We start from the raw sequence: 14457 nt of genomic DNA, 5'->3' as shown, positions 1-14457 counted from the left end.
TGTGTGAACTGATCCCTGTAACCAATATCTCCATAGCGAATAACTCGAAATTCTCAATCCTATAATTGGCATCTGAGGAATAGAACATTCTGGAAAAAAGACACAGTGGTGCAATTTTTTTAGGGTTACCGGAGTACCGAGACAAAACCATTCTGTTTGAAACCTCAGGCTACTAATCAATCTTTAAAAATACAAAATGGGAAAAAGCCAATGGCACTAAAGTCCCATAAATGCAAAGTACAAAAGGAAATCCTGTAATGCTAAAAATAAAAATAATCACAGGCCATTCATTATCTTGCTTTTGTTCATAACAGTAAATCATTGAATGTTTCTCAAAATAAAAGAAAAAGTGTGTGTGGGGGGGGGGGGGGGGGGGTTAATCAAAAGCAGAAATAAAAAAAAAAATGTATTCACATTCTAACATGAAATCTCTTTCTAGTGAGTGGTGTTAATGCCCAATTGCAAAAAAAAAAATAAAAAAATGTGGAAATACTTTAAAAAATGTAATTAAATTATAATAAGCATGCACTTGCAATGTGAGCTTACATTGAAAGATCTTTGTATGGATAAACAAATTATTTTCATGGGTGTTCTCAGACAAATGTGCATGTTTCGCAGTTTGTAAGATAGAAATGAAAAGCTCCACTGAAACTGCTTAACATTACGTAAAAACACACAACATAAAAGCATAGTCATCTTAACACAATGGGAAAAGGACATTTATTTTAACTAACATACAGACTAGAGTTGTAACCAATTGCCACAATATTTTTAACATTATGTACACAATGATTTCAAAAATTATAAATACACAAAATTATGTAGGACATTCTTCTCTATTCGACAGAAGCCTAATTTAGGCATAGCCCTTACTGACAAATTAATTGATCAAGTCACAGTGATTTAGTCTCATGTTTTACCATCATCCTCATTAACGAGGAAACAAAAACAACCCTTCATCCTAATACACATACAAAGAAAAATACATTAAAAACAAGACAAATTAAAAATGCATGTTTTATTTATCCATGCCCAATGACACTGCATTCCCGTTGTGTGATCATGTAGCTAAGATAAGCTACAGAAAAATAGATGGCACTCGTCACCTACATTTTGTGGACTAGTCCAGTGGTCCTGAAATTGCGTCCTATCAAATCATTAGGAACCAGTGACATCACTGAGGCACTTTATAACCCAGTTTCTATGATTAGTAAGCGATAGGCTGAAACCTCATGAACATTGATACAGTCCACAAACTGAATGCCGCCAATCTGTTTAGACGATAGGTGCACTTCAAAGCAATCACAGCTTATTGACCGTTTTTTTGTTTAAAACTACATAGCAATTTAAGGAAACTGCCTGTATGAGTTTATAACTAAAACATTACTCCAGCAATCATATGTTGTGGGTTACATATGTTGCACATACAGACTTTGGAGTTAGACCAGTTAAGAAAAAAAACAAACAGACTATTGGGGGTTTTCATGAAGTTCTTGGACACAGAAGTCTAGAAGGGTTGCATCTATCCCAGAAACTGCCATTTGGATAAATCTACACTGCTTATTTTAAGGTACAGGAAAACAAATCCAGGTGACTTAAAGTTTATTGTTGTAAAAGAAGTAAACTTTCTGCGTTTAGTGGACTAAGTCCTCACAGCTGTTCTCAGCAAGTTCCTGTTTGAACGAACGGTCTTGCAGCGTCATTGTGCTCGTGTCCCACAGAAAGAATTGTGTTCTGGACGCACCAATGCAGTTTCATCTGAGTGGGATGGTCTTTAAAATATCCACGTCAGAGATGGTACAGTCCAATGTGAAAACCGTCCACTCCACAGTGCATTCAGAGGGACACCTCCATATGCTCTAGAACTGCGGCTTTCCAGCTGCTGTGGAACTAGAAGTCTATTAAGACATTTCATGCTGGGGCTTGTAGTTCCACTAGTTGAAAAGACACAGGTGACCTTAGTCTGCACTAGATATTAAGTAGCAGGACTTGAATATTGCTACATATAAACAAGAGCAGCCCCTCGCGTTAGAGAAACCTCATCAATGCTCCAGTTTTAGAAGGACATGATTAAGAATTGCTGTATGACGTATGCTTTGTAGTGTACTGTTGGAAAGCAGCTAGTGCAAATCAACCTTGTCCAAATCTCTACATATCATCCAACTATCAAGTTAAGAGGCATCGCAACACTCACATTTCTAATTTGTCTGTCTTATTTCAGAGTTCAGCTTTATTTACGCAATTATTTAATGGAAATTGTGTTCATTTGGTTATTGGCTCTTCCTTGAAGGCACTGTTCTAAAATGTAAACGTTTCAGCGGAAGACGAAAGGTAAAAAGGTTTTCTCGGCCCTAGTAACCCAAAGATATGGTCAATTTCTTCTTCAGATTCCTCACTAGGATTCAGTGGTTTGAAGAGCACTGCAGACATGGAGCCCTCAATTGTAGTCATTGTCAATGAGGATTAGCTGAAGCCCCAGCGCTGGTGTACATCTCCATTATTGCACGTCGTAGTGGATGGATGTTCTCCTCGAGAGGTTAAACACAAATTAGAACCAATGTTTCTCAGTAAACGATCCTGTAAAAGAAAGTCAGCAAGTCACACACGGCAGATGAAACTTTTAGAATGTTCCTGCATTCTTATGGTATGTATGTGGTATTGGGGATAATTATGAAAATAGAGTGAAGAAAACAAAAAAGGAGTCAATTCATAATTTCATTTCCTATCCATAGATAAAATAAGACAACTCTAATTTTTCTTTTTCCTAAATGCCGCCTTATTGACATCACAACCAATACTTTGTGTTAGCTGGAAACAAATCTGATTTAAAGAAAATTCATTGTTGGTTCATTTTATACACCTCCTAACGCCACCCCACAAAATACAAAGTTTAGATAAGAAAACAAAAAGGACCACTAAAATGAATATACGAATTGGCAAACAAATTTTAAAACCTCAAATTTGCAAATATTATCTAAGAAACTCATCAGAAGAGAGATAAAGTGTTGTTTTAGGAGATATTTTCCTACACCCAACAGACTTCTCGTATTTAATCTTACTGAAGGATACTGCAGTCAGCTTCTTCTTTGCCCAAAATGGTTAACAAAATAGCTTGCACTTGGGTTAACAATTGGGAATACAATGTGATCTATCCCAACTTCTCCTATGATATTTTAGACCTAATTAGCTGCAATTTGTGGCATACATGCAGCCAATCCAGATCAATATCTGATTGGGATCTATAGGATGTTGTTCAAGACTGGCTCTGGGGGCACCGCCCTAGGTGACAACCTTCTCCCTGAGGAGTGGGGCCCCCTCGTCGGCATTGTGTTCCCCATCCCTACGGCATCTTACCTTAGCAGGCAGGCAGATCGAGGCAGCATCCCCTGCTCCTCAGTTGGAGTGTGCCACTTGGTTGTGACATCATAGCCAAGCACCCCGCTCCCAGCCCATCACAGACATGCAGGAACATCAGCTGGCAGCTTCCCAGGTAAGCAGTTGCTGGCTGCTGTTCCTCCATGTAGGTGACCAGCGCTCTAATTGAGAACGCTAAGCGGTCATTAAAAACACTGGCTCCGGGACATTATTACATTCAATTTGTATTTTAGGCACCCCCTCACCAGTGGCGCTCTAGCTTACACCTAGGTTTACCTAATGGTAGCTCCTGCCCTGGTCAGGACGGATGGTAAATGCAGTTGGACTTGGTCTTATTTGGTCATCGTCCAACCTCACTATTGGTAATGTGTCAGACCATTTGGCCTGAGCACTGACCAGCTAAGTCTTTTAGCAATCTAGCTGCCCAGATTGGCTTGTGTTTGGCCAGCTTTACAAATAAACAAACACTAGTTGCATGATATTATTACATTATTTGTATTCTGGCAGTTTTTATGGTGCACATTTTATTTTAGATATACATTCTCCTTTAACGATTCCACAACAATTACAAAGAATATGTCCAAAATTAAGGCACAATGCTTCTACATGTAACTCACTACCATCAACAGGGTAGTTGACATCAGGGTCGGACTGGCCCATCGGGGTACCAGAGAAATCCCCTGTGGGCCACACCGTCAGATGTCAGCCCCTTACAGAGGGTTAAATGACAGGCTTGGTCCCTTCCCCTGGACAAAATTGACCTGTTTGCAGCAGCGGATCGTAAAGATCCGACCCTGCCCTTCATTCCTTCTCTCTTTGGCGACCTCATCATGTGATGACGTGCACCACATGATAGGCACGCCCTCCCATGTGTGCAGGAGGGGAGTGCCGGAGACAAGAAGGCAAGTGTGGGATTGGGAGGGGATTTTAATGTAAAGTGGTTCACTCTCCATCAGGGAGGCTTAGAACAGCATTCCTGCAAGTATGTATTTACAGGAGCAACTTAAAAACTACAGTTTTTGAGACACACTGATTAATGTATTCAAAACCATAAACATTTACCCACATGGCCCCTCCTACTTCACCTCTGGGTAACTATCTTCTACAGCAAAATACATTTTTATAATATTGGGTACATAAGTGTAATAAATAATACATAACTATTTCTGTCTGATTCTATTAAGGTTTCTGCAAGATTGCGAAGTCAAAGAAAAACCATTTTGAAAATAAATAAATGCTAAATACATTTTTAAAATTCGTAGGCAGAGCTGTGAACTGGGGAACAGACAGACTTGTACAAAACATCCTCTGCCTTGTACTCTACTAACTCCTCGGCCAAAGCAACGCTCCATTTCCTGGGCCAAAGCATTTCTCATGTAAAGTGTTAAGACGCATCTTGTTAGAAGATGTGACCTAGATATCACTGAGACAGCAAAGGATGTCTCAGTGGGAAAGAGCAACGAAGACCCATCTCTCCCATAGCCCTCGTCCCATGGACTAATATAAAGAATGCAGTTAATGGCCTGAATGGGGTAAAGGGCGTATCATCATATGTGCGAGAGGGGGGATTTTAATATAATGTAGTTGAGGGCATGGACTATTCACTATTAAAGATTGCCCCATTCCTCATCAATAAATGGATAGGAGCTATACATGTATTGGTGGGGTGATGGCTGGGGCTATAAATAAAAAGTGGGGGTAATAGGACTATATAAATGGGTTTGGGGCTATTCAATGAATGTGGGACTCCATTTGGGAGAAGGAGGGCTATTTATTGAACGTTAACTCTAATTATTTAAATGTCCAGGCTGTTTATGGAGGTTTTAAATAAGTTTAATTTAATAGTTTTTATTAAAAGGTCAGGGCAGGTTGGGGGTAAAAAGGTGTATGTATTAAATGATGAGGGCATATATTGACAAGAACCCAAGAGCGGTATTTAGGAGAACAAATTAGTACAGAGTTGTTATTTTTTTTAAGATAGGTGATAAAGCCTTAGATAAAATTGATCCTTTGAAATGACTTACAGAGAAACCTAAAGAATTTTTTTTAAGTGCAATAAAAATGGTTGTGTTACTTGTTTGTTTGCACAAAATAAAAAAGTGGAGTTTAACTCTTGATTTAAAAGAGAAACATGTAATTAGAGATTGTCTACATTGTCAGTCTACATTTGTTATTTACGTTATAGATTATATGCGGTTTGCAATACGTGGGCCGTAAAAGCAGAACATTTAATATTCGGATTCTGGAACACAGAAGAAATATTTATAAAGGGAATGGTGCTTAGAGTCTCTCTAGACCTATTCTTCAAAACATGGAGATCATACAGATGGTATAAAAGTTTCTGCAATGAAACAAATTAAACCAAAACCAAGAGGAGGTGACAGTTTTGCGAAACTATGCAGAAGGGACGCCTTCTGGATATTTTTGCTAACATTATTCCCCAAAGGCCTAAATGAATCTATTGAATTGAATGGTACCTGACAGGAATTGTAGGAGATCCAAGTTTAATTGCTGTGAGGTGCATGATGGCTTACCAACTTGAGAGCTGTAGGTATTAGCTAAGAGTTAGGAGTTTGATCCCAGAAAGCGAAGTTTTTTGTATTCAAGTTATGAAGATCTTAATGATAACTATATGTTAAATGTTAATGATTATTAAGCAAACCTGTAGCAGAACTGGTTACATGTCTACCTCTGATGCAATAGGTGCTAGGATCAATTCTCATAAGGGGCGAGATAAAAAGATAGAATTTATTAGATTTTCTCTCTACACGCCATAGGGGTGAACTAAATTATTGTATAAAGATTATTGAAATGAATGCCAGACAATTGATTATTAAAATATTTATATTATGTACATAATTTTTTTAAGAGGATTTTTATTTAATAATATGTGGAGTATCTTATATGCTCACAGACATTCAAATAATCAATAACTTTAGTAGTTGATAGTAGCCAACAAAGATTTGAGTCTAATTGAAGTTACCACCAGTGAGTGATTGATGAGGCAATAATATTGGATCATCTCTGAGGAAACTACAGAAAACCGCATATGAGGATTATGATTCTAAATGATGACATCTGTTGAAATGACTACATTACTATAAGGTGGAGTGACATTGAACAAAAGGGATTTTTTATTGTGGCAATAAAGAACGAAGGTAATTTTATGAGTGGTGCACAGCCTAAAGATCGATCTCTGGAGAAGGAGAACAGTGCAGTGATCTGTGGGTGGGAGCTACAGATCTACCCTGGTCATATAAACTATTGAACTCCAGCAACGAGTGATCCTGTGGGAGCTGTTCATAGTTACACTCCAGAAAAAGGGGTTTACTCAAAGGGGTCTAAAAAGAGTTTTTTTATCATTCTATAAGCAAATTTCCTATCCATACTTGTGAAAGATTTTTTCAATTGCTCATAGTCATCCTTTTGTTATATTTATAAGAAATTTGTGGTGTTTTAATTTATACAGCTATTAACATATAAAAACTTCTGTCAAATATTAAGTGGATTGATTTTAATTTAAGTTTATTTTTAGACTGATTAATGTATATTTATATGTTGAGAAATGTTTATAAATAAGATTATGTATTTACACTTAACAATTTAGTATTTGGTTGGCTGGTGTTACTAAAGTGATAGAGAGCATGCGCTTCTTCTTGTTTCGAATATTATTAAATGTAAATACAATTTTAATATCTGGTCAGGTTGTGGGAAAATAAGTGTCTTTAAATGTAAATACTATTAATTTCATTTCAGGGCTGTAAGTGGCATGTAAGTTTATTTATTAAATGTGAATCCTATTAATTTAAAGTCAGGGCTGATTGGGGGTAAGCCCTGTATGTCTATTTATTATATATTAATACTGTTAAATTAATGTCAGGGTTGGCTACAGAGAAGGAGGCCTAATTATTAAATGCAAATACTACCGATTTAATGTCCAGGCTGGTTAGGGGCATAAAGTGTTGACTCACTGCTAGGCTTTCCATATTTCATGTACCTATCCTCTTTTCCCAAAGAGGGTCTCAACATTCCAGGTTCCAGACAAGCAGCAAATGAGCTTAAACCACCAGCAGTAGCAGCTAGTGAAAGCAGCCAAAACAGGTAGGAGAGAGCAGGACAGCCAACTGTTCTGATTCTGGTGGACAGTCTTGATTTTGGGTGACCCTTCCACTTCTGAATGGGGCCTAGACTGTGCACTCTTTATACACACACACACACACACACACACACACACACACTACACTATGGCACTAGCCATGTCCTTTGTGGGCTGACCACGCCCCTCTAGTCACATGGTCTGACAGCAGGCCACACCCCCTCTGGTGGGCCCTTCTTGTCCCAGTCAGACACTGGGTGACTAGATATGAGGAGGTTGTACACTGTACCTTTGTAAACTCCCACTCTTCATTTCCAGGAACTGTTGTCCCTTTTCCCTTGAACTGACATTCTCGGAGCTCCACCTGGCCTGGGCCATATTTGGAATTCAAACACAGTTGCTTCCCTATATTATGACGTAGCTCCCGTTGTGTGGTATATTCAAAGTACTGCAAAACACAAATATTGATATTTTTTCGGTAAGAATATGACAGAGCATGAACATTCTAGTGCCCAAAAATAAATAAATTTAAATGTTGAAATGAAAACTATCATACAAGTTATATCTTGTGTAGAATTAAACCTATGTAAATCTATTATACCCAGGTAAAATTAATCCTATGTAAACTTTAAATTTGTTTTTATTTTTCATTTAGAACCTGATGCTGTGTAAATACCTCTATTAGTCTGCATGTGACACTGTTGCCAAAACAATTCAAGAAAATATTTCATGTAAACCTCTATGGTAGGTGACATTTTGGAACAGAAACAGAGCCAGATTACAGGCGGAACTCCCATATAGAGGCCCCCACAAACTAATAGGCCCCATGCCATGCTGCGACCATCTCCATATCTATGGCGAGACAGCACGGCATGTGCTGATCACACCCTTGCCCGACTCATTTACAAGGCAGGACAACATTAACCGCGAGTAATCATTGTAGCATTGCCCGACCTGCACAAGCGTGAGTTGGATGGGACCAAGGACATAGCGTATTATTAGTGGGGTCCCGCACAAGTTTCTTTTAAGCTCTTTTATTACAAAGTATCAATATTGATGTAATAAATGGTCTTTGGGTTGCACTGCAGCTAAATATTTGTTCCATTTCTTCATAAAATATTATATTTATGTAACGGCTAACATTCAGCAATGAAAACTATCTTAAAACATCTTAAAAGATTTTTATTGCAGGTGAATAGTTTATTTCTCACTTAAGAAATTGTGGATAGAGACATGCAAATCCCTCCTTATATCTGTGTTTTGAGCCACTATATGTAGAAGCCTGCAGTACAGCTAGAGTCAGGTACATTCATTCGATTTGTGTACCTGGTTTCCTCCCATCCCATGGCAAGGGTACATGATCAGTGGCTTTCCTCCATGGTTGCTTTCTCCAACATCCAGGCAATTCTGGGATCCTTCATTTTTAATCTACAAGAAAGAGCTTAGTATTAAGAATACATTTAATTTCCTAGATGAGAGTAGATTGTTCTATGGTAACATATATATTGTGATCCAACCGGTTTCATTTATGGATCTTCTATTGTGGGTCACAATTACCACATTTCTTAAATTGAATTAGACAGCAGTAACAGAACCCATCGCATCATCACTGCGGTGGGTTCCATCCTAGTTCAGGGTTAAGTTCAGGGTTTTGGAAATAGGAATTCCAAATGCAAAAACCTGTCATAGAATGGGAACCAACACTGGGGAAACAAAGGGTTTTCATTGCCACCATTCTGCTACTAAGTTTTGCGAAGTAAGACATTACATTATTATACCCATAGCATGCACAAATATACCATATATAGATCCCAACCTAGAAGAGTCTACAAAGTACATTTAGCAGTAGAAAGGGCCTGCATTACTACTAAGTGCTACTGCAGCTGGTTAATTGGTTTAATCCCTAGACCACATGATAATGCTACATATAGTACTTACTGCACCATAATAGGTTGGCGAGAGATCCGGGATGAACATTTCTGGGTAGATAGTCTGAAGATACCATGAAAAGTTTTTACATTTTAAATCTTCTTTGAGTTTCATCCTTGGAAAAATGTCCCCAAAGTTGTTCTGTAACCAAAAATGCATAAAAGGTTTAATAGAAGAAAAGATACAATTCTGCAACATTCTGACAGACATATTAGAAGTTGTCAGTTTTATACTACTGCTGCTAGATGTTACTGTATATTCCACAGCCTTGTGCATCATTTTACTTTACTTCACTAGAGGGTAGATTTGTGGTGACTGGAAATTGTACAACAAATAATTGTGCATCTCATTTTAATCAGCAAGACTCGCATCATTTAAATCAATTAAGAATTAATTGATTTAAATTGATTAATTGACCACACCAATGTTTTAAAATTTCTCATAAAAATTTGTCTAGTTGATGGTGTTTTTAAAACACATTTATTTTGTTTCTAGTCTGCTCTCCAAAACTGTTGAAAAGAGCACTCTATTATTTTAAATTACTACATTGGCTGCTTAAAATCTCTCTCCTCCCTGATAGGAGACAAAGTGAAAAATGTAGCCAAAATGTGTTTCAAGATATAAAAAAAAAATTAAAAAAAAAATAAAATCTTTATTATACTGTAGTCTGCATTTACTATTTGTACTAATAAAAACAGTAAATGCTAACTCTTACTATTGCAGTATCGAACAAAGACAAAATGGAACAAAATGCATTTTGTAAGAATACGTACTATAAAGCAGCTCTTTATACTTACCTCCCGCACCATTTTTGCGGCCTGTTGATTTCTTCGGTAGTAAATCTCCTTATAACTGTCCATCCAGACTTCAGCCAAACGCACCTGGTTTCTAGTTATCACCTGTGTACCCTTGGGGAAGGTATGGGGACTTTTTGTGCGGAACACATGACCAACTACCGAACAAGGTATGATCTCCAGCTGACCACCACATTGCCAGACCTAAGATGATAATATAATATTTAATTTAAAGTACAGCCTGCAATAAGATAATGAAGGGTGTCTGATTAAAAGTGTATCTGTCCTTTTAAATATTGTCTTGGATGTCCCATATAGGAGATGAACACATTTTCCTAGTGTAGTTATATTGAGTTTGATAATACAAAATATTATAATTACCACTGAAGTGGGGTGTGGTGGGAGGGCTTTTAATGCAAGTGTGGTGGAATTGTGAGTAGGGGAGTGTAACATAAATGTGAATACTAATAATCTAATGTCTGGGCTGTTCGGAAGGAAATAGGTTAATTTACTAAATGTAAATGTTGTTAATTTAATGTCATGGCTGGTTGAAGGGAAATCATTCATATTTAATAAATAAACCGAACCAACCACAACATTAAATAAATAGCATTCGTATTTAGCAAATAAACCTACTAATTTAATGTTTCGGCTTGTGGGGGCTGGATATAGGTCTATTTATTAATTAGGCTACCCTCCCTGCAACCAGCCCGACATTAATAGCATTCACATTTTAATAAACATGCTTCATTTATTTATTTAATATTGGGGCTGGTTAGGGGGAGGGAAGCCTGGAGTGTTCACAAATTGAATTTAGACTGATTTATGTATATTATCTGTTGAGAAATGCTTATAAAGAAGATTTATTTAAATTTAACAATTTAGTATTTGGTTGGCTAGTGTTAATAAGGTGATAGAGAGCATGTGCTTCTTGTTTCGAATTAGTATTTATTAAATGTAAATACCATTGTAATGTCTGGTCAGGTTGCAGGAAAATGGGTGTGTTTAATTAAAATGTAAATACTATTAATTTTATATCAGGGCTGGTTAATGGCAAGTAAGTGTATTTATTAAATGTGAATGCTATTAAATTTAAAGTCAGGGCTGATTGGGGGTAAATGTGCATACTATTAAATGTTGGGGCTACTTAAGGGTAAGTATTTATTAAATGCTAATACTGTTAAATTAATGTCAGGGTTGGTTGCAGAGAAGGAGGCCTAATTATTAAATACAGATGCTATTGATTTAATGCCTGGGCTGGTTGGTGGGGCCTATAGTGTTCACTCACTGCTAGGCTTTCCATATTTCATGTACATATCCTCTTTTACCAAACAGGACCCCAACACTCCAGGACACAGACAAGTAGCAACTGAGCTTAATACACAGCAGCAACAAGAACAGGTAGGAGAAAACTAAATTTCCTGGTGTTGGTGTGGCAGTCTAGATTTTGGGTTACTGTCCCGCCCTTGGTTCTGACTGCAGAGACAATTGGGAGGTTTGTGCCACCTCTCTGCTCGTGAGGGCGAGATGTATGCATGCAGCTTTGTCCATGTATTTGAAGGGGTACAATGGCTCTTCCTGTTTGCTGCTAATAATTTAGAATTCTTTAACAAAAAGCAAGGGTGGTTTTACTGGACACCTTTCATAGAATACTACATGTGTCACTGAAAGAATATCTGAATCAGCAGAATGTTAGTTTTGTATTTTTTTTTTTATTTTTTTTTTAAGATGATCACATACCCTAAAAGACATTTCTACATTCTCTCCTCCCCAGATTTCCATTTGGTCATCGTATGATCCGATGTGTTCAAAATAAGTCTTGGAGATTGAAAATAGACCTCCAGCGAATGTCGGTGACCTAGGACATTTAAAAAAAAAAAATACAAGAGGCTGTTTAACAACAGGACAATGTGATAAACGGAGAGACCTCCATAATTATTAAACACAGCAGGAGTCTGGTGAGCAGGTTTGTAATGCCGTTGTGGTCTATACTGCATGGTCATATGGTGACCTTAGCATAAATGATAGAATAGGAATGATTGATCACAAAGGACTCAAATCATCATTGAAAAATAAATAAATAAATAAATGTTCCAGCTATGTTTTTTTTTACATTTACAAATCCATTTTTAAAATTTTGGCGAAGGCTGAAATATGTACTACGCCGTGTATAAGAAGAGTGGCAGTAAAGATTTACTTTATTGCCTTAGAACACACAAGTAATATGTATGTACTGTATAATACCAGACACACACACACACTGAACAGACCAACTAATCATAGATAGAAAAAAAAAAAATATCCCTTTGTCCACTTCAGAAGTGTGCATCCCATCCTATGTGGTTAAGGTGACATTGTAACTGTAATGGTTATGACTTTGACCAAGATATGTTACCTTGAGGCTTTAACACTTATTAACCTATCTCACTATAACTTCAGGGTACCTTCCCTGCCTCAGGAAAATGAGCGAGGTCACAGTAATGTTGCAGAGAGAAAAACACGGGTGTGTACGCAATAAAAGCACTGGTGTGTTAATTAGCTCAGATAACACGGTGTGCTTTCAGAGCAAGCATGTACGTCATCTCAGCCACATAGTCAGACACACCCTGTGTTCCTTTTCTTACACCACTAGACTTCACACATATAATGGCATCCAACTTCAAACCACCTTTATCTTGCAGAAAAAAACATTTATCTGTCTGACATTCAATTCATAATCGTACATACACATACACTATGTAGGTTTTATTTTTGTAGTTCTGTGTAAGCTGCAGCTAACTCCTAACAAATAAAACATTTCCCAACTTCATATTAACTAACTAGTATCCAGACGGATTTCAATACATAGTGACAAATTCACAGAGCATACACTTCCTCCATTGCTCTCAGTTTACAAAGAGAGTCACTACATATATCCCATCAATAAATAAAATTGATGACCCCACAGATATGTACTACATCAGTTTTTTATTTTTTATTTTAGTGTTTAGTGCTGTATGGTCTCCAAACTTGTTATTAGTTGATCCGATACAAAGTGTGTCACACTTGGTGGTTAGTTCTTTGTGTTTCTCCATGTTGTAGTGTGTACCCAGCCTATATCATACAAAAAGTAACCTCTTGCTCAGACACCATGCTGTGCACCACAAACGTTTGAAGCAGGAGCCTGCTGACGCAGGTGCGAATCACACATGTGCAGCGGGCTTTGGGCACTCAGGGCCTGAGTTATTAAGGAGAACAAAGCATAAAGCAGGAGTAACTTTGCACCTGGGCAAAACCATGGTGCATTGGAGGGGGGAGGTAAATTTAAAATGTGGGGACAGATTTATAGTTGGGGTAGAGCATGTCCTAGACCATCTTTAAATGTCAGTGTAAAAATAAAGCTATCAAGTATTCATGTGTTACATGAAGAAGCAGCCAGTATTTAACTTATGTGCAAAATAATAAACTAAACTAATTTGAACCCCTTGCATTGTAACATGGATTGTCCTGGAGAACATTTACTCCTTGTGGATGCTTTGTTCTCCTTAATGACTCAGTCCCTCAAAGTGGAGGTAGAGAGTCACATGCATGCCTAAAACAGAATGGGAGCTTGCTAGGAGAACCGCTTCAAGGCCATATCAGTATATTATAACACCAATACAAAGACAACTAACGCATAGTTGCAGACTTTGCGACTTTGTCCTTAGCGAGGACAGGTCACGTGACAGGGTAGGAGGGGCGTGGTGACGTCTTTGTGTCGCCATAGCTACGCTATGAAATGCCCAAGTTCACGGCATTGAATAGCGGGGCTTCGTGACGTGATAAAGCCCTGCCAACGGTATTCAATGCCGTGAATTGCAGCATTTTTTAGGATCCGGGAGGGTTAATTACTCTTCCGGGAGTCTGGAAGGACTCTGCGAAATTCAGGAGCCTCCCGGAAATCCCGGGACAGTAAGCAAGTATGAACTAAAGCAGCAATTTAAACAGTTGTATGGTTGTTTCACATAGAAGGACACATCACAAGCTTACTGCATCAATAACAGGAGCCTGACCGCTACTCTGTATGCTATTGGTGGCTCTTCTCATTCCATTATACAATACACTGTCTGACTTCATGCTTACCACCATTCCCCTACCCACATCACAACCATGTCACATGCAGCCCTGCCCTCACCAACACACAACTAGACAGGTTATTGCCTCACACACAATGCAAGTACATTGGAGAATTACCTAGCGATACAATCACATTCTGACACTCAGTGTGTAATGAAGTCAAGGGAG

General features: G+C 37.9%; 1 protein-coding gene across 7 annotated transcripts in view; it reads right to left on the bottom strand.

Moving 5' to 3' along the window:
- Positions 1 to 697: 697 nt before the first annotated feature.
- GALNT6 (polypeptide N-acetylgalactosaminyltransferase 6) overlaps positions 698 to 14457 on the bottom strand; it is a 54173-nt gene continuing 40413 nt past the window's right edge. For all 7 annotated transcript variants that reach the window (XM_075199299.1, XM_075199303.1, XM_075199301.1 and 4 more), the window contains 6 exons: positions 11935 to 12052; positions 10198 to 10398; positions 9410 to 9541; positions 8798 to 8899; positions 7761 to 7919; positions 698 to 2577 (listed from right to left, as the gene is read on the bottom strand). In XM_075199299.1, coding sequence (XP_075055400.1) covers positions 2464 to 2577; positions 7761 to 7919; positions 8798 to 8899; positions 9410 to 9541; positions 10198 to 10398; positions 11935 to 12052 — 826 coding nt within the window. In that variant the 3' untranslated portion in view covers positions 698 to 2463. The remainder of the gene's footprint in view (positions 2578 to 7760; positions 7920 to 8797; positions 8900 to 9409; positions 9542 to 10197; positions 10399 to 11934; positions 12053 to 14457) is intronic.

This window comes from Mixophyes fleayi, chromosome 2, assembly GCF_038048845.1.
Source record: "Mixophyes fleayi isolate aMixFle1 chromosome 2, aMixFle1.hap1, whole genome shotgun sequence".
Classification (NCBI taxonomy): Eukaryota; Metazoa; Chordata; class Amphibia; order Anura; family Limnodynastidae; genus Mixophyes; species Mixophyes fleayi.
The sequence above is the reverse complement of the archived record's forward strand: the minus strand, read 5'-3'. Positions and strand labels throughout refer to the sequence as shown.